The sequence below is a fragment of the Aquila chrysaetos genome, chromosome 22 (genome assembly GCF_900496995.4).
Source record: "Aquila chrysaetos chrysaetos chromosome 22, bAquChr1.4, whole genome shotgun sequence".
NCBI classification, from domain to species: Eukaryota; Metazoa; Chordata; class Aves; order Accipitriformes; family Accipitridae; genus Aquila; species Aquila chrysaetos.
In genome coordinates this window covers 21,947,062-21,972,929 of record NC_044025.1, presented here as the reverse complement: position 1 = coordinate 21,972,929, position 25,868 = coordinate 21,947,062, and the positions used below count along the sequence as shown (strand labels likewise).

Below are 25,868 nucleotides of genomic sequence, written 5' to 3'. Positions count from 1 at the left end.
TTAAAGTAACTGGATTCCCATGTGGACAGGGACAATTGGATTTGATGTTACTTTGCATATTGTTCCAGTCTCATCTTGGTGGGGATAGTTATCTGTTTTAGGAAGTAATTTGTTTTATAGGACAATAAAATCTTAATGATCACATCATCACATTTCAATGTAGACTTTTATACATAATGTCATGCTGACCTCATTGCTTATATTGTTATTATATGTAATTCAGAAAAAGGCTTTGGGAAAAGCAGGTATGTGTGTGAGCACATGCATATGTTTATGTTCATGTGTAACCCATGTGCTAGACTGGGCTGCTGCTTGATTCATGATTTGGTCAGGGCTATTAGATTTCCTTCCCTCAGGCATTTTATAATCTATTTAACATAACACAGTCGTTTGTCTTGTTTGCTGACTACTTAACAGATGGATTTGTGGTTTTCGTAATTACTATATGAACGTTAATAAGACGTGATATCTTTTATTAATTAACAGTTTTCCAGGTTTGTTTTACCAAATGACATGAGGTAGATTATATGTAAATATTAGTGACATACAAATATTAGTTTTACAACATTAGCGCTTTGAGAAGTCGTGCAAACTTTTAAGGCTCCCCATGGTGTCTTTTTTTTTTCCTCTCCCCTAAGCTATACTTCATAATTATTCTCTAGTAGCACAACTGGTTTTATGTTTTGTTAAAGGTTGGTCTCTCCTTAGTGTAAGGAAGGCATAGAACTGGCCGATGTCCTAAGCCATTCTCTATATTTATCCTGCCTATCTGGTGTTCTTCCATCCCATTTATATCCTTGTAAGATAGTCACATCCTATCTTTCCTCTTGGACATTTCCAAAAGTGGAAATCAGTGTAAACGAGTACAAAGACTGCATACCACACAGGAGAGAAAACTTCTCCCACCCTGGGATGCAGCCATTTCTGGGAGCTATTACTGTAAAACGGTTGAAGAGAAGAACGGAAAAATGAGCTCTGCTGTCCTGGGAAATAGCGAGATTCTGGCAGGGCAGGGCAGGGCACTGCAAGGTCCATTTTCATGGGTGAGACCTCAGTCACGCCCAGCCCTCGTGCTGGGACTCTGAAAACAGGGACGGAGTCCCCTTTGTGATGGAGCAGCCCCTTCTGTTACCCAGGAGGGGACCAGCCAGGTACCAGGGCACGCAGGAGGGTTGGGGACCCTGGCCAGTCCCAATGCCGCATTTCCCCAAGCTGCCATTTTTATTGGAGGCACTTGGAGGTCCTGTGGAGGAGGAGGCATAGCCCCAGGAGTGATCGGTCAAATTTGAATGCTGAATTTCAGGCATTCACGGAGAATGAATGAAATGGGAATGACGTGGGAGGGAAGGGCTGTACCGGGGGCAGTGCCTGTCCACAGGGCTGGAGCCGCAGATGCTCCATTTGCTGTCGTTTGCCGCTCCCTGTTTGTGGCTCAGAGTCACGGAGAAGCAGCATTACCAACTGAATTTAGGACCATGTGCACGTAAGAAACGTTGAACGGGAAAAGCATAACACTCTCTGACCCTCCGTTAATGCTTAGATGTTTTGAACACAAACACAATTTAAGCCGAAAGGTTCCCTTCTAAAGGGATGATAAAGTGTAACATATTATATCATCATATAATGACAATATGCAAACGCAGATGTGATGTGAGCGTGGCGCAGCGTCATCCCGCCGGTGTGCAGCCCCGGGGTGCGCAGCCGCCTGCCTCCGAGTGCTCCCGTTCTGGTCTGTGGGCTCAGCCAGGTCTTGGCAAGAGGCTCACGTGCACCCTCAGTGCCACAGCTGCCATCTCTTGTGGCAGCTCATCCGTGCTTGTGGGACGAGTGATCATACAATATCAAAGAGGAGGGTGTGATCAGAGCGCGTTGTGATGACTTCTAATGATTCTTCCCATACCAAAATAGTTTCATGCTTAAAATACGTTCTGCGTTAACCAAAGTGTGCATGAGGCTGGGCTGGCTTTCCAGCACTCTCCTAAATTTCAGGCTTAGGTTATTGCAATGCACTGCCAACAGACTGTATCCTTCTGCCAAGGCAGCTGAGGAAGAAATACAGTTATCAGGGGGCAGGTCCTTCGCCTGCGTTGGTTGTTGCTTTGTGAAGTATTACTAAAAATTCACAAACCCCTGTGAATGTTGAAAAAGTCAGCAAGTAGATCAGGCTTACAGGCTCTCTTGGTTGTCCAGCTTTCAGCATTGCAGCCAACAACTGCTTTATTTTGTCTTATCCAGTTTTGCGTTATCCACCAGCCTGGTTTTGAGACCCTATCCGTCCTTCTGATATTTGCGAAACTTCAACTGATCCTGGTACAGGTTGAGATTGCTGCTCTGCCAGACATGCAGTTTCCTTTTCTTTGGGGAATTAATCCTGTCTGACTGATTAGCCTTTGTGCTTTCCATTGTACGAGGATTGCCAAGCTGCATCTGGGTGTTCTCCTCTCTTCTGCTGCTAGATGACATTTGAGGACAAGCAGAATGATTTTTATAAAGTAAAAATACCAGCGCCAAGTTTGCAATGCTGTAAAACTTACTGTGCTTGTGTTACAAGATGTGGGCAGCCCCAGTTGAATTTATACCATGATTTCATTACTTTTTGATGTAGTCCATGTTCAAATTAAATGAAGGCAGTGGAGTAATTGCCGTTTAGGATATACGATTCAAAATGACCTAGATGTGTTGGTGTCTCATGTTGGCATACATCCTTTCAAATAAAATCCACCTTTGGGGCCATACAAAATTTTCCATATTTAATGCTAATTTAACAGAAATAAATGCTAAATAGTCATTCTCACAAATGATATCTCATCCCAGGATACGTGGGGAAGCGTCTGAGTGCTCAGTATAAATACATTATGTGACAAACTTGGCTTTTTTTCTGCACTCAAACTGATCCCAATTTCTCCTTTTGTTGCTTCTTCTGATCATGCAGCTGATGGATAAACAGTTTTATTGGTTGTTTGATAGCTTTCCAGGTTTTTTTGGTTTTATTACAGTGGTGTGCGATTGTCATCTTTGCTCCATGGAATTGTTTTTTGCCTTTGGCTTGATGACTGAAATTTTTTAAGCAGGAGAGTGATGAATGAGAAACAGTTTTTGGAAGCCAGTTCTCACACACATACATGCCAGCAGCGGCCAGTCCGTGAAGCTGATGTAAAGAGCCCAGCCTGTGTACGTTACGTTTTGTGAACAGCACATAAAAAGGGGTGTGCACAGCTGAGGTGTGCAGCCAGCTGAAGATAAGCAGATGACCTTCAGTATAATTTTACAATATCTGTTCCACTCAAATGTACGTGTGAGTTCACATGTTCCCCTCCTATATGGTGACCAAACCTAATATAAAACATCTGGGGAGCTGTATCTCTGTATGAAATAGTGGAATTAACATGGTGATTTTCTTCACAACTGAAAATAAATCAACAGGGAAATCCAAGAAACAAAATATTGCCTTTATTTTTCCATTCTGCACTCACTAGATTTAGTTACTCAGCCTTAGACTTCCTATAATGGTTATCTCATGAACAATGTTCCAGTGTCATCTTGCATCCTCTTTATCCCTTGTATCACATTTCGCTGGAGCAGACTGTGAGCACTTTGGAGCAAGGAGCTAGTATTTGTGTATTACACTGCGCCGTGTACATCGGCTGTGTGCTCTATATATAGGGCTCCAAGTCCCCAGGAGACCTTCTGCAATGGTGTCTCACGATGGTGTTTCAGACACCCAGTCAATGCCAGTCAGGTTTTGGCTTTCCACTGTCCTGTGTGGTGGAGTTTGTTACTCCAGTTAAAAAACAAAACCAAAGGAACAAACAAAACCCCAACACTGACAGAAGACCTCATTTGCAGCACTGCTCGGAGTAGCTGTTTTCAAGCAAAAACTTACTCCTTAGCGTAGACTGTGCTCAACTGGTTCAGATGCACTGGTGCTGTACCATGTGGCCTTAATCTTAAGAAATGGCAAATCCTATTTACTGTGTGAGTATTTAAGCTAATTATATCTCTGATGTGAGGAACATGTGACAAACAGTTCACACTGTATCCTTTAAAGGACACTGAAGTCTTGGACCCTCATGAAATATTCTGTGCCTCATTCCATTTTGGGGATATTGTATGTGTTCTGCAGTGTATTTAGCAATAATATAATGTAGTAATAATATAGAGAAAAAGAGTATGTTATGGCTAGATCGTCCATAGAGTAAATGAAGAAATAATTAATAACAGGTTTTTCCTGGAAGCGCCGTGTTTGCATTGCAGTTGCACAGTTATGGTATCTGTTGCATTATAGGAGTGATTTCGTAAACAGAAAGATGTTTTGGCTTTTCAAGAGCTGCATTTGAAATCAAATTCCTGTGCTGATGCCTTAAATAAGAACAATGTTGTTTCTCAGGTGAGACTGCTGTATGAAGCTCTAAACAGGCTTTGCAGTAGCTGCAGAGACGCCGGGAGATGAGAAGGCTTGTGTCCATGGAGGAGCAATCTGCAGCTGGAGGATTGGCCCGTTGGCAGCGGGACCTGTTCCCATGGCAGGAGCATGGCGCGGGCCGGCACCAGCGGCGTTTGTGTGCTGCATCTGGCTGCAGCGGCGCGGCCCGAGCCAGCCGAGCCGTCAGCGGGAATGCTCCACTGGCACTGGAGGGAAAAGCCCAGCCGGCTCTTCACGAGGTGTCGATGCGTCCCCCGAGGCTTCCCGGGCACAGTGTGGGGCTTTGTGTGGTGCTGGGCCCTCAGCCTCCCGCACGAAAGGCTGCCCCGTCGCCTTGCTTTTCAGCGCTGTTCAGCGCTGGGGCAAGGATCCTGCGGTTAAAGTATGATGGCAGAGAGCGGGGTGCCTGATTCCCACAGACACTTACTTGGCTTCGGGAGCATTTCTGCAGGCTTTCACAGACATAGGCGAGATCAGAGCCAGGCCCCTTACCTCCGTACTGGTTTTGGTCAAAGTCAAAACATTAGTAAGGGGAACGTTTGTGTATGGTGAACTGGATGGGTGCTGGTACCCTGAGTGGCTCTGAGTACAGGGTGGCATCCGTCTCGATGGGCGATCAAACTGAAAAAGTCACTTTCTTAGTGGTGGGCTCGTCCCTGCCCTCACAAACCCTGGCTGGGGGAGCGAACGTGGGTGCGTGCGTGCTGCTGAGCAGTCGGGTTGCTGAGGCTGCCGGCCGCACACTGGGCTTGGAGCAGGTCGCTGCATCTGAGGCACCTGCAAATCCAGCTGGAGCCCCGAAAAGCTGCGTCACCGGTGGTGGGGTTACTGCAGTGCTCGGCGGCATCACCCTGCTCTCAGGAGAATGGCAGGGCGATGAACTGCAGAAAAATAGATCAACTTGCTGAGGAATAGCTAGTAGATAATCCACGTCTACTGCTTAAGAGACATAGAAATAAGACTCTTCTCTTTCTAATTTCAATGTAGTCCATTGTTATTTCTCCCTAATTTGTCACGCCACCTTTGTAATCCGTAAGATAAATATGTATTTTCTTATATATATGAAGTCTTATATATATATAAAAGTACCAGTAAACAGTATATCCAAAGTACGTGATGAGATAATACAAAGGAAATACCTGAAAACATGATTGAGAAAAGTTATTTCTTACCTTATATATATCTCTATATGTCTATATCTCTCACAGTGTGAACTTGCAGGAGGAGTTCCCACTGATTATTAGCCCTGATAATGCAATGGTTGTCAGTTATCACTGGTCTCAGAAGAGGAGAGAACGAATTGTGAAACCTTGATCATCTAGCACAAAAATGTTTCTTCTTCCGAATGGTTCTGATGTGATCAGAGGTGCCGAGACTTGATGGTTGCACTTGATGTGGAAGTGCCTGGCACTGTTTGGTGCATTGAGAGCTCTGTGCTCACACGACCTTTCCGTACCACATGTGCAGTGTGTGCACAGTCATACACAAGCACACTTACACGTGCAAAATCTGACACTACCTGAGCAAAATCTGTGTAGTTTTGCATGAAAAAATATGTCCCATTAGCTCAGTTGTAGCTATTGGGGTATATATGAAGGGAGAGCAAAGTTTTGGCTCAGAAGAAAATGAGCGAGAAGCACTGGCAATGGGCTCAGTAGGGGAAGAGTAGAAATGAAGAAAGGCCTGCTAAAATGCCACAGAAGCACGTCAGTCTAATTGAAGATAGGAGAGAAAGCACTTGGAGAGCAGCTATTCCCAGAGCCGGCCTGGGTGTGTGGCAGTGCTTGTTCCTGGTGTGCTGTTAATCATGTACAGCTTGTACCAGTACCAGTAACAGCGCGTAGCAGGGGTGAAGGCCAAGTAGATCAATTTATCATACGACCTTTGGGAGGCAGAAGTCTTTGCCTACTTTGCATTCGATGAACTGATTCTTCCCTTTTCTGCCCTGAGGTCCTGACCCTTGTTCTCTGTCATTCATGAAGGAGAGGGCTGCAGCTCGCCCTCTGCATGTGACCTGACTTCCCAATTTTCTTGATCTTGGTTTAATCCAGTAAATTACTGGTCTTCCTGGAGTCATGTTAATTAAGGTTCATGTCACTGGGACTCCATCCTGGATATGGGTTACAGCTTCCCCAGTTTTCTTATGTGACTTATAGTTGAAAACGTGAGAAACAAACTGACAGTATAGTGAAATCACAGTCGACTCTTTTGGTGTGCTACAGGAGAAACGCAATGCTACGATTCCAGAGCATGGGCTGGGGGTTGTGCAGGGGGCTCAGCGAGCCTGTTAACTTGTGGTGGGATTCACAGGTGTTCCACGCAACAGCCCAGCCCTCCATCTGTGGGTTGAGAGGATGGGCCCACACAAGGTGTTCACCAGGAGGATGTTCATCCAGAGCATGTTCATCTGCACTGTGTGTCCCTTGATGGCCGGATGGGAATGGTCTTTGTTGGCCAGCACAAGCTGGTGCCCTCCCCGAGCCTTCCCCAGGCTCCCCGGGCTGTAAACAAGCAGCGTTGGTCTCTCTGGGTGCTCAGCTATGCAGCAGGGATAATATTTATCCACCCGCTGTGAAGCGCTTGAGTGTCTGTGGTCCTCTGGAAAAAAAGGTCCCTGACTAGTGTCTGTGTCTCTGGTTCTGGATTGAACTACCAGCATGCTGGACCAGGCACTGCTTTCAGAAGGCATTGGGAGTGTTGGGCAGCACGGGTCCCGGCATGCCCGGGAGAAGCACGGGGCTCCAGGGTGTGCTTGGGAGTGGCGGTCGGAAGCGCTGAGTGAGTGGTAAAGTCCCCAAAGGCTGCTGAAGGAGGCTGTTTCTCTGGAGGCCACGCAGCATACTCGGCTGCGGGGTGACTGGTGTAATTGTCCAGTTACTGTTGGCAATATATTTCCAGCAAAAGGCCTGATTCACTTCTGTTTTCCCACTGGTGCCTGAGACAAGGACTCGCCCTGCCAGGTTACGTTTCCCTTGTGTTGCTGGAAACAGCGTGTGTTTTGGTGCAGGGGGTACGTGCTGCCCAAGCCCTCCAGCTGGGCGTGCGCGGCACGTGCAAGGGCTGAGGGGTCAGTGATGCCCATGGGTTTGGGGCTGTGTCTGAAGGCAGGACCACACGCAGTCAGTTCTTCCCAATCCGCTGCTGGGCAATGGATGCTGCCAGTCCCACGCTGAATGCCCCAGGCAGTCCCACATTTGCACCTCCGGAGGGAAGCCTGGCTTGCAGCTCAGCTCTGTCTTAGAGGAGGGAGCCACCAGCACCCAGACCCCTGGTTTCAGCAGGAGCCAGACACCTGAATGCCTGCTGGGGTCGCTTAGAGGTGCTGTTCCTGGCGGCAGTGGCCACGGCTTCCCACCAGCTGTGGCCGTCCCAGGGACACCTTGCCTATGGCATTGGATGTGTTCAGCACTGGGGATCACAAGAAGCTCTAGGTTCTTGTAATGTGGCTCTTCCAGTGTGTGTAGCATGGGGGTCTCTGCTCTGGGACAGCCCCTTTCCCTTTGGGGTCATCCCTTAAATATGGGCCAGCCAGCCCCCAAACCGATTGGCTGACACCAATTACATGTGGGATAAGAGGAGTGTAATTACCCCATTTTTGCTGCTTAATTAGCTTCTCAGATTTGAAGTGCTCTGTCTACTGGTATCTGCGAGCCAAAGGACTGGGAGCACATTTATAAATGCATTGGGAACTGGACATGATGAGAGAAATTGTACAAGAGCTTTTAAGTTCTCTCCCTCTAAGAATATTAATTTTATGACATGACCTTCACCCAGATCAAAAATTAGGTGCTGACTTCAGTGTGAGCTGCACAGTGCTGTCATGCTAGCACTGGTTTCCCTTCCTGTGCAAAGATGGGCTTTCAGTTAAGGCATGCTCTCTTACACTGAAGTTATGCAAACCTGGTTAGTGCAGATAGTGGTGGCCACCGATTGTGTTGTATCCTTAGTTTGATAAGTCTACAGGCACTCCTTGGGAGAAAACTTCTTTCCCACATAAGAAAACAACAATGTGGAGTCAGCTGTGTTTTCAGAGTGACAGTGGCCTTTCAAAAGCCAATACTCGTCCAAAGGATTGCATCACTTTATGAAGTAATGATTGGCATGAATGTCATGAATTCCAATTAATTTACATATGCATTAAAGTGCCCCATCAAGAAAGATGGTATTTCAAACATACACAATTAAATATTTATCCTCGTTGCGATCTCCTCTAGGCACAGTTAGTGCCTCTTCCCAGCACCCCTGCTCCCACCACGTGCCGGGTTTCTCGGGGAGCATCTGCAACGCGCCAAAGCAGCGTTGGCTCCGGTGCTCACCAAGAACAGTGCGGAGAAACAGCCCACCTCGCTGTGCCCTCTGATGTGTCCATTTCCATAAAACACAGATCACGGCATGCAGGGAGGTTGCTCAGCAGCTCAGTCTTCAGAGAGCCATCTTCCTCCATGTGGCAACAGCAGTCGAAGATGCTGCAGGATGGGAGCTCGTGCTGCTCCTGGGGAGCATTTCCCCATCCCGCCCCAGAGCAGGAGGACATTCCACCCGCGTGAAGGGGCAGAGCAAGGCAGCAGCATCGGCCCGTGGCCTCAGGCAGCTGTGCTGCCCACACGTCCTGCAGCTGGGGCAGAGCAGAGGGGACGCGGGGATGCCCACTGCCAGCCCTGTCTCCTGAATTGGGGCAGCGGAGCTGTGTGCACGTGCTGTCACCAGAGCTTCTCCACGCAGGCTGACCTCCCGGCATCGTCCAGCAAGCCAGCGCCTCAGTGACGGCGCTGCGCTAACAATCAGTTAATCAATAGAAATCATTCTTACAAGTTTAAAAGAAATTTTGTTATCTAATAATATATTTAACAGTTAAAAAAATGAGGCTAGTGTTCTAACTCAGACCAGTAATTCGGAAAATAGATTTAGTGCTCATGGATGTGAAAGTAAAATAAATGAGGTGAAGGAAGTTTTGTGCTGAGCATAAAATCGGAGGTTTGATTCAATTATTCTTAACACACTGCCTAGGTCCCACAGAAACCTGTGCACGGGAGCTCTTAAACCTATTCTAATTGAAGCAAAAATCAGTGGAGTGGAAAGTGTCCAGGCTCTTCAAGAGATGTCAAAGTATATAGCATGGTAGACACCTGGGAGTTTGGAAAACAGTGATGGCTACAAGCTGACCTTTGTTGAATTTAATCTGCAAATGGATTCCTGCTTAGGACAGCTAATGCTTTTAGTTATTGTAAAGGCTCGTTCCTGGATTCTAAAAAGCTGAGAATAAATGGATTTCATGATGCAGCTCCTATGCACGTTGCATAACAAATGGGTGGCTTGTGGATGTATTTAAATGATATGGTGTACTGAAAAACTTTGCAGGACTTATGAATATATAATTATAATTCATGCACAATGGGGAGAATGATTTTTCCAGTTAATAAAGGAGAAAGGACTTGGCACTTGTTAAAATGGAAATACACTGAAGACAGACCCTGCTGAAAAGAAAGGGAAAGAGGTTGCTGACTTGTGTTTATGTTTCTTAAATAATATTCATGAGCATTGCAGGGGCTTGTTATTCAGCAGGGCATTGCCTTTTGACTGAGGCTTGCCATGTCAGATCTGAAGGGAGGATGCGATACAGTAATGTTTACTTGTTAAAAACCTGTGTTTATTTTCCTTTTCTGGAGTTGGGATTGTTTAAGCTAGATCGCGCCCATGTCTTACACGGCATACACAAGCGCACACCTGCAGGCAAATGCACATCATAGGCAGAGGTAATCTGATTCCTGGGTGTAGTGTATTGGTTTGGTTTTAACCTTTCTTTTCCTTCGCTCTTTTCCTACGGGAGGTCCGTACCCTTCCCTTCCCTGTGGAGACAGCAGGCTACAAGCACGGAGGCGTCAGTTAACTTGCCCAGAGGCAGCAGCAGGTCTGAGTCCTGCCATGCCGTGCTCGGTCCAGTCTCTTGCGCTGTAGCGTGTACAAGGAGCTACCAGCCACACAAAAGTTACTTTTAAAGCATGATGTTACTGCTGTGACTCTTCTTGGCCTGCAACAGAGCTTTGGTAAACACATCTCTGCACTTTGCCATGAAACCATGGCCAGGTCCTGTGCCTTGTCACAGTGAGTGAATTCAGACTAACCTGTGGATCTCGCCCACTGCAACTGAGAGGAGCGTCAGCCACAAATATAATGTGTTTGCTTAACTTAAACGTGTGCCTGGTGATTATAGCAAGGAACTCACACTCCAGAATAATTCAGTGAAGGCTCTGGGCATAGAGACTTCAGGCTCATGCCTGTCTGATGAATGCTTCTGGCTTGTCACAACAGTAATCCCCGTATTAATGAATGGCCTGTGATGTGGTTGACTGACAAATCCTTGAAGTTATATATGCGTATGAGTAAGTGCCAGAGTTCTCCAAGGTGCAGTTTTACAATGCCTTATATCAACCTCCACGTGACAGCATGTCAGAAAGTGTCCTGGGGAGGCAGGCAACTGAGAGCCTGGGAATTCACCTTTCCTCACAAGGTCATGGCACGGAGCAGAAAGAGCTTTCCTTCTCTCTTGCCCCTTGCCTGAGAGGATCCACACGCTCCTCCAAACAGTGTGCGGCAGTGCTGTGGTGGCAAGGAGCGCCCTGTCCACAAGATGTGTATACTGGACATACTGGAGTCCTTGAGCCTTCTTGCTCAGACATGCTATCTCCTGCACTTCCCCTGGAATAAGCAGCTCCTGAGGAGTCAGTGTGATCTCAGCAGAATAATAACATAGGCTGTAAAATCTTGCACCTTCCCAATGAGATTTTAATTATGATACTATAGTTAGGAGAGGAAATGGAGCTGCAGCGCACTACTGTATTTACAATGTTATCCAGCATCTTTGTCCATTCCCTCTGCATCCCGGGTATTTCCCCTCCAGTCCCAGTAGCAGTAACGCTCCTCACTGGTGTGGCACTGGGCTGTCAAGACAGCTGAGGTGGGCACCAAGCTCCGCGGTTCCTGTGGCTGATGCCGGCCCCGCACCGTGGGGGGTTCGAGGGACACGAGGCTGACGGTGCTGGCGGGTGGGCACACAGCGCAGAGGTGCCGCAGGGCCTGTGCCCCTGCATGCCCGGCTCCCCTGCTGCACCCAGCCAGTGCCCAGCACCAATGACAATCCTGGACAGAGCGAGGGCTCTGCTGCTACCGAGGGTGCTGCTGAGGTGGGTCTGGGCTGCGGGGCGGGGGTGCACCCCGGGGTGCAGGCCCGGGTCGGACCCCAGGCTGTGTCCGTGCACCCATTTCCCTTCAGCAGCCATCTGGGCAGAGGAGAGCGGGGACAGAGGGGGCACTGCAGGTCGGTTGTGGCACTGGTGTGAGAGCATGGAGTCGTGCCTGTACCCCCCTGCTGCTGGCCAGGACGCACATCGCTGCCTGGCTGGGGACTTCTTGGGTCCTGACACTGCGGTTGGGTTTTACCTCCAACTTCAGGTGCAAGGGCTAACAGAAGCAGTCGGGGGAGCTTGCCCCCTGTGAGTTTCTTCCCTGTGTCTGCCCGTGGCTCACTCAGTGCCAAGGATTATTTTTTCCTGGACCGTATCAAGACACAAAACCCTCCCAAGGAGCAGTTGTTCCCCTTTGGCGTGCACCAGATGACACGACCAGAATACAGCCTGTCCTTTCAGAGGTGTGCCCTGAAAAGGAGAGCCCTCCCTTCCCCCATTAGCTCCTGAGCTCCTGCGCTTGCCTGGATGTCACCAATCCCCCTGCCTGCACTGACCTTCACAGTCATAACCACCGAGCATCCCAATCCCCTTCCACAGCTGAGACAGGGAGAGCCAGGGCAAGGCACCCATGGGCGCACGCCTCCTTATCGCTGCAGGCATGGCTACCCCCACGGCCCTTGCTGCATCCCCTGTCCCGGGACACCCGGCGTTTACACGCTGTGGCTCTTTCTGCCAAAAAAGGGCCCGGTGTCAGCCCCGGGCTGCGTGCTTGTGTTTGGGGCGGGCGGGTCAGGGCGCAGCACTCCTTCGGGCAGGGGGGTCCCCCAGAGGCAGGAGCATCCCCCGGGCAGGAGCGTCTCCAAGCAGGAACGTCCCCCGCGGGCAGGTGCGTCCCGGGGCAGGGGCAGGGGCAAGCGGCAGCGCCGCGCTCCGCCCGCCCGGGACGCGCCGTGCCCGACGGGGCGGGCGGAGCGCGGCGGCGGCGCCGAGCCGTGCCGAGCCGTGCCGTGCCGTATGGGAGGAGCCAGCGGGCTCCGCCGCCCCTGCGCCCCCCCGCCACCGCCGCCGCATTTCGCGGCCGGCCGCCGCGGAGCAGGGCGCGGGGGGGGGGGGGGGGGGATGATGGATCCGCGGCTGCGGCTGCTGACGCCCCGCGCCCGCCAGCCCGCCGTCAATGGAGGAGGACGTTGAGACCCGCAAGATCAGCAGCAGTTTCCTGCGAGACCACAGCTATGCCACGGAAGGTGAGCGAGTGCCGCGGGGGCGGTGGCAGCAGCCCCTGCCTGCCCGCAGCAGGTGGGGGCCGCCCCGCGCCAGCCTGTGGCCCCCGGCCCCCCGCCCGCATCGCCCCGCATCCTCCCCCGCGGCCGCCCGCGGCCCCGGCCGCGCCGGCGGGGCCGCCGCTGGAGCCGGGGCCGGGCACCGCTCCCCGCCGGCCGGGCCGGGCCGGGCCGGGCAGCCCCGCGGCGGCGGGCGCCGGGGAGGGTCGCGGAGGGTCCGTGCCGGCTGCGCCGTTGCGGCTGACCCGCTCCGGTGACTCAGCAGCGCCGGACCCGCTGGATTCCCACCGCCCTCCCGCCGGGGTGGGCTCCCCCGAGCCGGGCTTGCGGGGCTCCGGCCCTCCGCACGCAGGAGTCGCCGCGCTCAGCCGGGCTGGCCCCTCGGTGGGCGCGGGGGCAGTCGGGGAACCGAGAGCCGCCCGCCCGCGGCAGCGCCCTGGGTCCCCCCCCCCCCCCCCAATCCCCCCCAAACCCGGGGCGCCCGGGGAGCCGAAGCGGGCCGGGGCCGAAGCCCCCCCCCCCCCCCCCCAGCCCCGCCTGGCCCCGCGCCTTCGCCCCTCGCCGGGCTCCTCCGACGCCGGGGGCGGCCGGCGAGCGCGGGGAGAGCCCAGGCCCGTCCACAGCCTCTTCACCGCCGGAGTGGAGCCCGCGGTGCCGCGGCTGCTGCCCTGCGAGGGCCGGGCGCTGCTGGTGGCTGCTGGGCGCACGGGGAGCCGGGGGGCTGCGGGCGGCCACGATTTCGAGATGTGCTTCATCAGCTTATGGCTGCATTAGTGGCTTCCGCAGGCAGCCTGTGACTGTAGCTGTGTTTGTGAGGTCGGGAAATAACGGCAAGTGCTAGTGCAATTCTTGTTACAGAAATTAAATAGTTGTCTCAGGGCTGGTTTTTCTACAAGCCTCTGCAGGAAGAAATACGTATTCTGACTCGCGTGTTGCAGAGGCGAGGAGATGCCAGAACTGTTAGACGTGGATAATGTCATAGCCCCGGCTAAGCTTACGGGTGCATTTGAAGCCGATTTCCCGTAATGGCTCGGGGAGCGGAGGAGATGGTGTGGCCATGTTCAGTTCGGGCATCGGAAAGTGAGCTGCAGACTGCACATGACGCTGCAGCCTGCCACAAAGAGGCAGGCTCCACCAGCGGAGGTGGTGAAGGAGGGATGGGGACAGAGCAGCGGCTGCCTCTCCTGTCCTTCCTGACAGCCGAAGAGCTGTTGACTTCACATCAGCTCCGTCACAACCTCCTTCTGCTCCCTCGCTTCAGGAGGAAAATGCAGCTGCTGAAAAGCAAAACCAAATCGCCCCCATCCCTCCCGGTAGCACTGACCCCTTACAGGAAACTTCAAAAAACAGTCTCCACGCCAGAGAGCCTCAACAAGCTTATTAATAGCTTAATTAGCAGCCAAAGAGGCTTTCCCTTACTGTTTCATCCTCCTAAGGCTCTAGAGGAAGCCAGCATAGGACCAGACTTCGGGAATTTTATGACTGCAGCACATGGCTAAAGGAGGGTTTTCTAGCAGGAAAATCTTCAGCTTCGTGTAGTAATGGAAAGCTTTGGATACCTGATGAGCCACAGAAAATGATCATATGCAAGTTTGTGTTGCTTGTGTGTAGCTGAAACGTGAGTGCTTGGCATTGACAAGCCCCAGAGGCAGGGGAGGTGATGCGCCGGGGCATCCCTGGCTCTGCTGCTTGGGGCTGGGCGGCAGGCGGAGGCCGCGCTGGCCTCCTCATGGCCAGTTTGCCAGCACAGGGGCGGAGGGACGTTTCTGCTGGGAGGGATGGCATGAGCCGGTGCTTCCAAGGGGGTGGTGTGGCCACGATGGGGCTGAGCTCCCGTACTTCCCAGTTGCCTGGCTCGCATCACCTTGTGCTATGGTCCGTGGAAGGATGAATTTGCCGTTGCTGCATTATAAAAGGCAGCTGCAGCAGCCGGCAAATAAAAATGGGACTGTAGCTGCCCTGTGGTGACCTGCTGAGAACCCGGTTTTCCTGGTCAGGAAGGATGGAGGGTTGAGGTGAGTCTGCAGTGATTTCAGCCCCTGACACCGGGAGGTCTGGGGATTTTCCAACCCAAGGTTTCAGTGATAAGGTCCAGTCCATCTAGTAAGCCGTGGTGAATTTCCCCAAGCTGTATGCTGGTGTTTTCAGAAGAAGAGCCTTCTGCCTCGTACTAGAAAACTATAGCAAACCTTGCCATAGAAATGAAATAGCCAGAAGTCTTTGTGCAGTAGGTAACCGACTAAGCCAGGGTGATCCCCGTTGCTGTGGCGGGGCTGGAGGAGGTACGTGAGAGTGTTTAATGGCTGCGTATCAGCTGGGAGTTTCTCTTCACCTCGTGCTGTTTAGGACTTCTGATTCTCCGTGCAGTTGTTCTGCTAGAGGAGGGCTGAACGTACTTTGAAATGGTAGGTCTTGCTAGTGTGGAAAAAAATTAAGGAAGGTAATTCACTTTTTTTTTTTTTTTTTTTTTTTTACATGTGAAAGCAGCATATGCCTAAAACGATGTCGCTGGTAACCTGTCTTCTGTTTAAAAAAAATAATCTTTCCAAATCCTGTTCAGAAGGTGAAGACTTGCTTTGGAAATGAAGGTGTCTGGGGTGTGTCAACTGGGGGAACAAATGGGGTTATGTAATTTGGTTTAGTGAAGTGTTGTTGTCACTTAAATAGGTCTGGTATTTTTATGCAAATGTGGGGTGAGGATGGTATTTCAAAAGCACACACTTGAGTGCCTTGTTCTTGTGTGGTGCTCAGAAGTACTGCTAATGAAGGAACTGCAGCCATTGTGCTAATTCGACTTTAGTTGCCAGGGAATATTAAGTTGCTGAGATGCAGTGCACATTCCCGGGGGTGGTGTCTTGCAAGGAGCCGGGTGAGCTGGTTCCAGGGCGATGCCAGCGAGGTTGCGTGCTGGCTCAGACCTCACAGCACTGCTCCAGAATGGCAGGTCTCACGTGAAAAATGTTCAGAAAATACGCTTGGTTTGTTCTGCTGCATAAATACATCTTCATTCGCAATTCTGCTGAGCGCCCAGCCAAAAGTAGGACAAATTGAGACTATCTGAATACAAACAAACCGTTTGAGTAGCTTCCACTTTTAGACATGCTTGCTAGAGATGTTGAAGGGCCCTTCACGCCCCCCCAAAGCTGGCCCGTTTCCAGTAGCTTGACCCAAAACGCCCATCTCCTGAAGTCTTCAAGCTGTGGGTGTCACCTTTTTTGTGTAGCGTTGCTGTCCACCTGGCAAGTCTCTTGAGTCCTCTTGGTGGCTTATAGTTGGGTAAACACCTCCAAACGGAGGAGGAATGGCGTGAATGCCCCTTTCTACGCTCCCTGCCTTGATGAGAGTCACAGTCATGACCGAGCCCGTGTGCTCAGTGGGTTCGGGTAGGACAGGAGCGGTGGCCATCATGGCTCAGCCCAACAGGACAACGCCTAATGAACGAGGGTGTTTCATGTCCGTAGACACATGCCCTGTTGCAGGGCAGGGTCTTTGATGGAGGAGGGATGCTGAGCACTGTGTTAGCCTGGGGGAGGTGGGTCCCTCCTGGGGTGGGTGGGTATGGCGGCAGGGCTGGCTTGGGGATGGGGCCAGGCTGGCGCTGCCTGTGCACCACCTGCAAGCGTGGCCGGGAGCACGGCCGCTGTGCATGTCTCCCCTTGGGCGCCTGAGTGATGGGGATGGGATTCTCCTCTCCAGCTCTGTCCCTGCCCACTTCTGATGCTGCAGGATGTCCTGGGCTCCATGTGGAGAGCCTGCAGGGCCTGGCCCCGCAATAATCATGGTTGGGTGACCCTTTTGCATGGAGACATATCCCTTCGTGCTGGTATCTCATGGGGCGTGATGGGTGCCCTTTGCCCCAGGCACCACGGACCTGCTCTGGGGAGGGCTGCTCCCGCCCTGCGGCAGGCACCAGAAGGAGTCTCTGGGTGGGGTGTGCGTTTTGGGGTGTGCATTTCGGCTGTAAACGTAGTGCAAATGGCCCGAGGCCCAGCGATGGCTGTAGGTGATACAGGTGTGGGTGCTTCCCTGGTACCTGCGGTTCCCAGCAACGCACTTGGAGGAGGAGGAGCGGTGGTCTTGCCTGGGGGCTGCTTGAGGGAGGTGGCCAGTGGCCAAGTAGTTGTGCTGTTGGAGGAGGACCCTTGGGAGGACCCTCATCCCACGGCCATGGTGTGGGCCCGCTGTAGGGCCACCTGTGTCCTGGGGCCATCCTGGCACCCCCAGAGGGATGTTCCTGTCTCCTGATGGCTCTGCCAAGGGAGCGTCTCCCCTGCAGGCACGGGGTTGACCCTGCTGGGGCTGCGTGGTCTCAGGGATGCGCCGGCTGCTGCTGGGTGGGAAGGCCATGACACCCTGCAGCCGCTCCCCGGCCACCGCTCGGCTGCTCCCCACACTCCTTTTTCTGGGGCGCTGGCTGATGCCCCAGAGTCTTTAATCTCCTTGAGCAGTGTTTCCCAACCTGAATAGATTTTGCCGTTGAGAAATCTTTCATTAAGCCTTCATTTCCTTTTCCTAGTTTAATCTTGTTACTTCCAGCTCTAACCCCCTTGCCTCTCTCTGTCATTCCCATCCCTCCTTTATCCCTGCCCCGCTGTCGTGCTGCAGGAAGGAGCCCTGATGCCAGGGACATGGCCTCATGAGTCCCCCCACCGGCATCTCGACAGGGCCTTTGGGTACCCCGGAGCCCTTGGATGTGTAAACAGCCTCCACGTACGGCAGAGGACAAGTTCAGGCTCTGTTGTTCTGTTTTGGGGAGAGGGAAACAGTCTATGTGATTAAAACCTAACCAGTTGGTCACTGATTTCCTTGTGTAGCTGGGTGTGTGTCTGTTCCCCAGGGGTTTTCCCATCCCTCCCTCCCTCTGCCTGCCTGGGCTGTGGGGGTCCGAGCTGAGCTGTGCAGCCCCACAGCTCTTGCAGGCCTTCTGCGGGAGCACATTCCTGCCTCGTCCTTACACGGGCAGAGTTTCAGAAAAAGCCTGGGGCCCTACCTGGTCTACAGCCTAGGCTGTGCTGCGCTGGGTGCCTAAAAGCTTTTTCATTTTCTGGGTCAGTTTGCTAAGAGGTCTTTGTGGCAGCTACAGCAACTTTTTAAAAAATCTATGTGTAGTCCCCAGAAAAGCATGAAGTGAGGTGTTTTCCCCCAGTGCTGGGTTCAAGGCGAGAGCTGTTGAGTATTTTTGTTGTCCCAAATGCTATGAGTTGCTGTTTGGAGATCATCTGGATTGGGATTTAATTAATCCGGGAACCTCCTTGAAGTTGTTGTTTTATCACATAAGTACTTTGATTACGAAACACAATCCCATCCTTTATGCTTTTTATTTATATACATGTACTGTGTTTAGACCTCCCTTCCTCTCCCTGAGCCTGTGCTCTAGCTGGGTTGGAAGGACCCACAGACATGTCTCCTTCTGTCTAATCTGGGGATCAATGCAAGCAGAGCAGTATAACTCAGCTGTTTGTAGTGCACTGCGTCAAAGCCTACTTGGGAATGCTTTAATCCACAGATTAATGAGAGAATAGATGTGCCTGGGGACTCTGTAATCTAGGGATTACTGAGAGGACTGGGAGCAGGTAATGATGCGACTTCAACCCACCCCAGATGGGCCTTGAGAGTGCCCAGTCACTGGTGACGGCATCTGCGGGGCTCGCACCCAGCACCCATCTGCAGGGGACGGGGCACAGTGTCTCCCCCTCCCTGTCTCTGTGCAAGGACTAGGTCGGGAGCTGCTCCCTCTGGAATGCTGGGGAAAGATGGGTTGCTCCCAGCAGGCACTGACAGCAATGTGGAGTGGTCTGGCCTTAAAACCCAGCGTCGCCCCAGTCCCTGTTGCTGTAGGGGTCTGTCTGCTCTGGGGACCAGCTGCATTCGAAACCCAACACGGGTCTTTCCCTCAAGCCTGGGGCCCTGGGACATGCTGTGGGTGCTCGTACGGTGAGCCTCGGGGTGCCAGCACAGGACAGCTCGATCCTCAGGTTTCCAAATGGGATTGTGGGACTCGGTGAAGTGGTGGTGGAGGCCCTGGGGTTAACGCAGCGGCTTTCCCCATGCCCCTCCCGTCCGATCCCCTCTGTGCCTAGCTCTGTTTTGTGCCTCCTTTTAGACATCCTCGCTCCTTAGCCACCTCCCGCAGTGATGTATAGTCTCTATAGACCACTGGTGTCTCATCAGAGGTCTCGTTGGACACTTGGGGTGATCTTTCTGGGTCTGTTGCACTTGTGCTGTCAGCTGCTAGGAGGTTGGCAGGTGATGCAAAGAGTTTTGCGCTCCTGCTCTGTCCTGCAGCCATCGGCGTGTGCGTGGGGCTGCGTGTCATGGCAGGGGTCTCCCTTGGACCACGCAGGGCAGAGGCAGGGGGGCTCTGGTGGGGAAACCTGTGAAGGTCTGGTGGAGCAGCAGTCACATGAAGGGGAGCAGATCTGGGAAGCTTTCCCATGGGATAGTCAACCCTTGTGATCTTCCTGCAGCTGCGAGAAGAGACTGGACAAGGTCATGAAAGCTGTCAAGGTTTACTAAACACAGAGGGACCACCTCTGGCTCAGGAGGCCCCTGAGCTGCATGTTGTTAGAGGGTGGGAGAATATTAGTGGAAACATGTTAGGTGGTTGCCCTGTTTGTGCGCATCTCCTGTTGTCCACTGGAGACAGGATACTGGGCTGGATGTGCTTTTGATTTGACCCAGTATGGCCTTGCTCCTGGACAAGGTTCTTGTGGTCGCTTGTGTGAGCAAGAGTTTGCAGGGCTCTGCCAAACTCCTAATGCCTCCTCCCCAAAGAGCTGGTGAGATCTTATGCCTGGAAAGTCAGTAGGCGGTAGGGCTTACTGGCAAATGCTGTGGCAGACCAGGTAATCATCAGCTACCCTAAACTCTGGGAGTTAGAGCAGAGGCATACCCCTGCCAGGGATTGGTGGTGGTCGGCTGTGGGAATAAAGGTTCGTGGAAGAGATCCTTTGGGAGCATAAGTCCCAGCTGCTGGGGTTGCTGGAAATGCCACTGGTGTGGGCTGGTAGACTCCTGTAACCGCCGTGAGACGTGTGTGCTGGCTCGCGCAGAGGTGAGGCCCGCAGAGCCGGGCACACGTAGCAGAGCTGAGGCGTGTTGATGTGGCAGGATGCTGATCAGGCAGGTTAAAAATAGCAGCTGCTTCCTCCCTGCTCCTCCCGATCTCTGCTGCGCGGCTGTGACCAGGAGCTGGAAGCGCTTACGCCCATGTGCTGAGCAGGCACAAAGCCCCAGCCGCAGTCGGGGCCGGCGCAGAGCTCAGGTACCGCAGGGAGCGCGCCGGGCAGTGCCACACAGGTGCCCACTGCTGCGGGGCTGGAACGGGGATCTGGGGGGCGCAGCGATAGCGGAGCTGCTGCACGGCAGGTCTTTCTGGAGCTGGTGGGTAAACACCAAAACACTCGCTGACTTCTCATTTCGGCATCTCTGTGTAGTGCTGCCGTGACTCCTGGATACCCGGCAGCCCTGTGCAGTGGCACCTGAGCTCCTCGCGGCCCTCCCAAAGTCCCCATGAGTTAGGGGACTGGTGAGACCCCTGCCCTCGAGCTGGGGAGCCGAGGCAGACCAAACCTGGGGCCGGCCCGGGCACACTGTGCCTGGCCCCAGCACTCCTGGAAAGGGTGAGGTGCAACCATGGCCATCCTGCCCTGATGCCGGGGCACTGGAGCCCAGATGTGGAGACACTCGGTGTGTTGTTCTTACGTTGTCAGAAATGCTGTGCACAGCTTGGATCCCTGCCGCCCTCCCCAATAAAGGCGTAATTGAGCCATTAGAGTCAATGTCTCCATTCAGAACAGTTGTTCCAGCACTGGTTGTTATTTTTCTCCTGATGCATTGTGAGCCTGATTTCTTGAGGGGAAACATTTGAAGGGTCTTTGATTGAGTGGTTTTGTTCTCCCGTAGCAGCTGCAGTCATGGACGGAGCGGGGAATGGTACTGCTCCTCTTGTACGGTACTGCTCCTTTTGCACCGTGCCGCTGGCCTTTGAATCATTCTGGAAGCGCAGGCACAGATTAGCAGGACCTTGCTCAGCAGTGAGCAAAGGGAGTCCTGGGCACTGTTGTTATCCTTGACATCCTTGTGTCATTCCCCGTCAGGTTTGCAGTTGCATGCGGCAGTTCACTGAGTTGGGGTGATTTTTCGTGTTGCCCTCGACAGTCCAATTTGGCAGATGGTTCCTGACCTGAATGAGCTGCAGCCCCTCTGCCTGCTAGGCACAGCATGGGTGAGCATGGTAGGGTGACAGGTGGGTGAAACAATAGGAGGTAGCGCTCTTCATGATAGCTTTGCGTTTTTGTTGAGGCTTTTCTATAACCTGGGTGTTTTCTATGAGCAGTGCAGACTTTATGCTTTCCCTGTGTCAAGTTCAAACCTGTCCTGAGCTGTTTGGTTCTCTGAATCCATCCAGTAGCATGGTGTTGCCCAGGCAGGGCTCGCCCATCGCAGAGCTGGGTTTCTGTCGCAAGTGCTCATGCTGGCTGGCAGAGGAGCAGGCTGCCTGTCCCTGCCCGCGCTGGAGGATGTCCCAGGAAGTCGCCCGCACCTCGTCTCGGGGATGGAGGCTTTGCTGAATTTGTGAGAGGAGCCGCTTGGTTCCTGCCCAGAGCCCAGCTGGGCATGTGTGAAGGAAACACCAAAGCAGCTGCCCCTCCTCGGTGTCGTATCCGCTCTGGGTCAGCGTGAGACCTCCCAAGAACCGCTCAACTGGGGGGGTTTGGGGGTGGAGCAGCCCCCGAGCAGGAATACAGCTGCCTGCTGAGGGGTGGCCCACGATGCTTCTGTTGCCTTTTAGCGTGCAGTGAACACGAGTGACAATTGCTGGGAGGGAGGGACAGGGCTGTGACCCCCAGGGTGTTTCTGTGTGGGAGGCCACTCTTTTTGGGAGTGGGAAGCGTAGCCGGCCCTGGCACAGCGGGTCCTGGGACCAGGCAGGTGGCTGTGCAATTTGTGTGGCTTTTCTGTTTTTTCAGTCTGTAACTGCTTAAGCCTCCTGCAATCAAGCCCTCACTGCAGCTTCAGCTCACTTTGTTTCGGGGTCAGCGAGGTGCGATACGTACCTTGGGAAGAAAGAAAAATGCCGAACAGGTTAGGAGCTTTGTATTGCAGCCCCGGAGTCCAGGCAGCAGGGCTGGGGTAGGGAGTGGAGAGTCGTTTCCAGGCGGCTGGCATATCCAGAAAGATCGGGCCTCCGTTGCAATGCTGTTTGTCTGCATTGCACAGAATTGTTCTGCAGCCTTTTTGTTTCCTTTAAAAACTGTTTCCTCGCTTGCTCGTGTGCAGCGAGTCAGCTGTTCAACAGCGCACGATGGACCATCTCTCCTAATGCTGCACTAAAGCAGATCCTGTGAATGGAAAGGTAACCAAAATAGAAACCAGAAACCAAAATAGACAACTAATCTCCCATTTCGATCTTCTCTGTCCTGCATTTCAGTTGATTCCCTAGTGCAGTCATAAAACACGACCATTATCTCAGCTTCCCGAGTATGCAAACAAATTGCTGTGATTTTCCTACCCTTGGATCAGTCCGTATCCATATTCTCTGAATAACAATAAAACGTTAATGGAGATAAAGACTGTTATCTCCCTCATGTCTATTTTGTCATTGGAATAACAACTTTAAATGTTAAGAGTGCTGAGATTTATAGATGCCAAGCCTGCTCAGCAAAAATAAATCATGTTCCATAGTGCACATTACCATTTATTGCTGCTATATTAGCTGAAGCCAGAATGGGTGTTAACCCTGTGATAACATCCTCAAAGGGGATTTTAAATAATTTTGTAGTTTAATTTAAAAATTCTGTTGGCTGCCTGGTTTGATCTGCAACTCATTTTAGTGCAGGGTTATCGAAGTGGAAACTGTCCAAAATGCTGATAACAAGCTCCCCAAGAAGTACGGCAACAGGAGAAGCCCCAGATCCTGAAACAGCCACTGTTTCAGCTGCAGCTTCAGTGAACCCAGCCCCACACACGTAGCTTCCCGAATATGGTCTTTTCCAAGGTTTTGTAGACTTTGGAAGACCACTGGTTTTTTTAAGCTTCATCTTGGTGTTTTCATTCTTGATATAAAAGTCTTCAGTGACATACACATTGATAGCAAGATACAGGTGACCTGAGCCAGTGTGGCCCTGCAGTCAGCACCTCTTTGGGTAATGCCCTGCTGTCGCCCAGCCCTGGCACTCAGACCTCCCTCAGGGATGGAGCGATGCCCTGCTGCAGCAGCGCGTGGTGACAGCCAGCTTCAGACTGGCATTCTGTGCCCAGTGCCGGATGCTCCGGGTGTCCCTTGGTCAGCGCCCAGCTGTGTCACGGCCTTGGTGCTGCCTGCCATGCCAGCCGTGGTGGAGCCGAGGGCAGCGTTCAGGACCCTGCCCACGTGCTGCTGTGTCACCAGGCAGCCCCAAAATGAGCAGCGTAGCCTTGGTGGTGAGTCATTAGGCATTTCCTTGCATTCCCTTTGTTAGCTCTGTGAGTAAAGGAAAAGCAATCTGACTCTGATGAAAAGCAACCTGTCTGACAAGCACAGGCATTGGACCAAATACTGAGCACCAGCTATTGACAATTCATTTCTGCCGCCAGTCTCATAGCAGTTAGCAGCTGATGAGCAGCATTAGCTGGGATGACAGATTGCTTCACTTGCAGGCTGAGTAAATTTTACCAAGTGAGAAGGGGAGGGAGGTCAGGGGAGTGCAGAGGAGCCAGTACTTCCACCTTGCGTTGTTTACAGCGCACACTGATGAATCTGTCTCACCGCAGAGCTTAGGCTGATGGGTGCCAGATGCTGACCGGCATCGGGGGGGGGGGGGGGGGGGGGGGGGGGGGGAGGCTGTAGCTTGTCCAACACCTGGCTCCTACCCATTAAACTTGCTCAGATGCACAGTGCAGAGCACTAAGTGCTTGTACTCTGGTGTGCGTGGTGCAGCTCCTGCAAAAACCTACTGCCAGGAAGAGTGCCCATCTCTAAGTATGGCATTTCAGGGGCATGGCAGCCCTACCGAAAATGCCTCGAGTGTGCAGGTGTGGGGCTGTTCAGCCAGCATGAAACTGCCTGCAAGAAAATGAGCTTTGCTTCCTTGGCACCCCTGCTCTGTTGCTGCCTGTCGTGGTGTCCTGAAAGTTGGGTGCATGGCGTGACCCTTGAGGCAGGAGGGGAGCACCAGTGACGGCTCTCCCACCAAACACTTGCCTCCAGACAGGGCATGTCCCTGCTGCTCCTGGTCTCACTGGAAACCTCTACAGCAGCTGGGGGGGCTACTTGGAGAGCCCAGCTCCCTCTTTACTTGGTTTTATCACCATCCTACTTTCTGGGTGCTATTGAGAGGTCATGCTGCTGGTGTCCAGCTTTGGCTATTACTGTGGTTTAAAAGTTGTAATAAAACTGTGATAGAGCAGTGAACAATCCAGATGCCGCTTCAGCCCTTCACACATGTCTCCAACTCCTTTGTGCGGGGCTCAGAGAAATTTTTTCTCTTTTTTAGCCACTTCATTTTAAGGGAAGCGCTTCATGATGTTCTGTCGTAAAATACTGTTGTGGGTCCTAGGTGCAGGTAGCTGGGCTATCCGCATGAGCTCTCTGAATGTCAGGATGAGAGCTCTGCCCTGAGAAAATGAGGCACACTTGATGTTTCCTGAGCAAGTGAAATGGCTCTCGTGACCGTTGTTGGTCTTTGTTCCACTGAGACAACAGGGTTGTCCAGGGGAGGGGGAAGGTTGTCACCCAACCACCTGCAGCAGGAGATGATCTTAAGCAGAGTGTTTTAGTGGGGCACATAATTCACATGAGATGTAGCAAAAGGGAGCTAAACATTTCACTTTTAATCTGAATTTTCTGAACAGTTACAGTATACATATAAAATAAATATAAAATGAATTCCTTTCTGAATCTATGTGTATCAACCGATTTCCACCTGTCTGGCAGGTAGAGGAAGCTTCTGTTATGAGCAGATTATTTTGTGACTCCTGACTCAGGACCCTTGCACTTGCTGTTTCAGAGCAGGAGATGCGGTCAGCTGCTGAAGGTTAGACGTCAGCAGAGGTGAAAGCACGGCAGGGTGTCTGTGGAAATGTGCATCTGTGTGGGATCGGGAGAATGGAGGATGGAGAATTAGAGAGGTGATTTCTGAGAGCCCTCCCTCACAATCCCTAAATAAACTTGGCCTTGGTTGCAGTAGGCTGACAGACCCTTAATTATAATAACAGCATGAGCAGTGTTGCATTGTAACTGGTTCCCCACTGAAAATTTCTGGCTAGCAGGAGTGGTATGCCAGATGTCTGCTTGTGATTGCCTCTGGTTGTGAAGATCAGTTCGGGGGTAACGCTCTCAGCTGGAGGATACAAATAATGCAGGTATCCAGGGGTAGCTTGGTTTGTTTGCCTGGTTTCTTGGCAAAAACCAGAGTCCCATCGCATAGGCCCATCAAAATCTTCACAAGCGTCTCTGCAGCAATTACCTTCTGCAAAAAGTCGTTACGTTAGAAGACACTGGAGTGAGTGGGGATCTGTGCATCTCCTAACAGTGATGTACTGCTGAATTTTGGCTAAGTTTTGGAGAAGATGTCCCACCACCCCAGCCTTAGTTATGATCTCTGGGCTGGGGGTTCGTGCAGCCACCAGACCAGTGTGATTTCAGTCTACTGAGAAATGGCCACATGAGGAGCATGGCTGGAGTCGTGCAGCGATGTGGTCCTGACCACCCCTGGCAATGCCTGAGAGTCCCAGGAGTTTTGCTAGGCTGGAAAACGCACTGAACAATGCTCTGAGGACTGTGCTTTTTGCATCTGCTATGCTCTTTGTGTCGGCATAGAAAGCAGCCTGGTGGCTGGGCGGTGGGAGAGAGTTGGAGGCAGAGTTGTGGTGAGGAGTCTCCAGACTGTTGCTAGCACATGTGTTAGGCTGCGGTGAGTGAGAAAGCCAGAGAGAAGCCACCTCTTAGCCAGCCTGGCCCAACAGCGGGCAGGCTGTCACGCTGCTGGCACCTTGAAG

At 52.2% G+C, this 25,868-nt stretch overlaps 1 protein-coding gene across 4 annotated transcripts in view; it reads left to right on the top strand.

The window, feature by feature from the left end:
- Positions 1 to 25,868, top strand: part of PPP2R2B (protein phosphatase 2 regulatory subunit Bbeta) — a 115,867-nt gene that overhangs the window by 28,618 nt on the left and 61,381 nt on the right. The window contains exon 1 of one of the 4 annotated variants that reach the window (XM_029997835.2): positions 12,651 to 12,851. The exons of the other annotated variants lie outside the window; for them this stretch is intronic. Coding sequence (XP_029853695.1) covers positions 12,782 to 12,851 — 70 coding nt within the window. The 5' untranslated portion in view covers positions 12,651 to 12,781. Of the gene's footprint in view, positions 1 to 12,650; positions 12,852 to 25,868 lie in introns of those variants that run through there. 4 annotated transcript variants of the gene reach the window in all.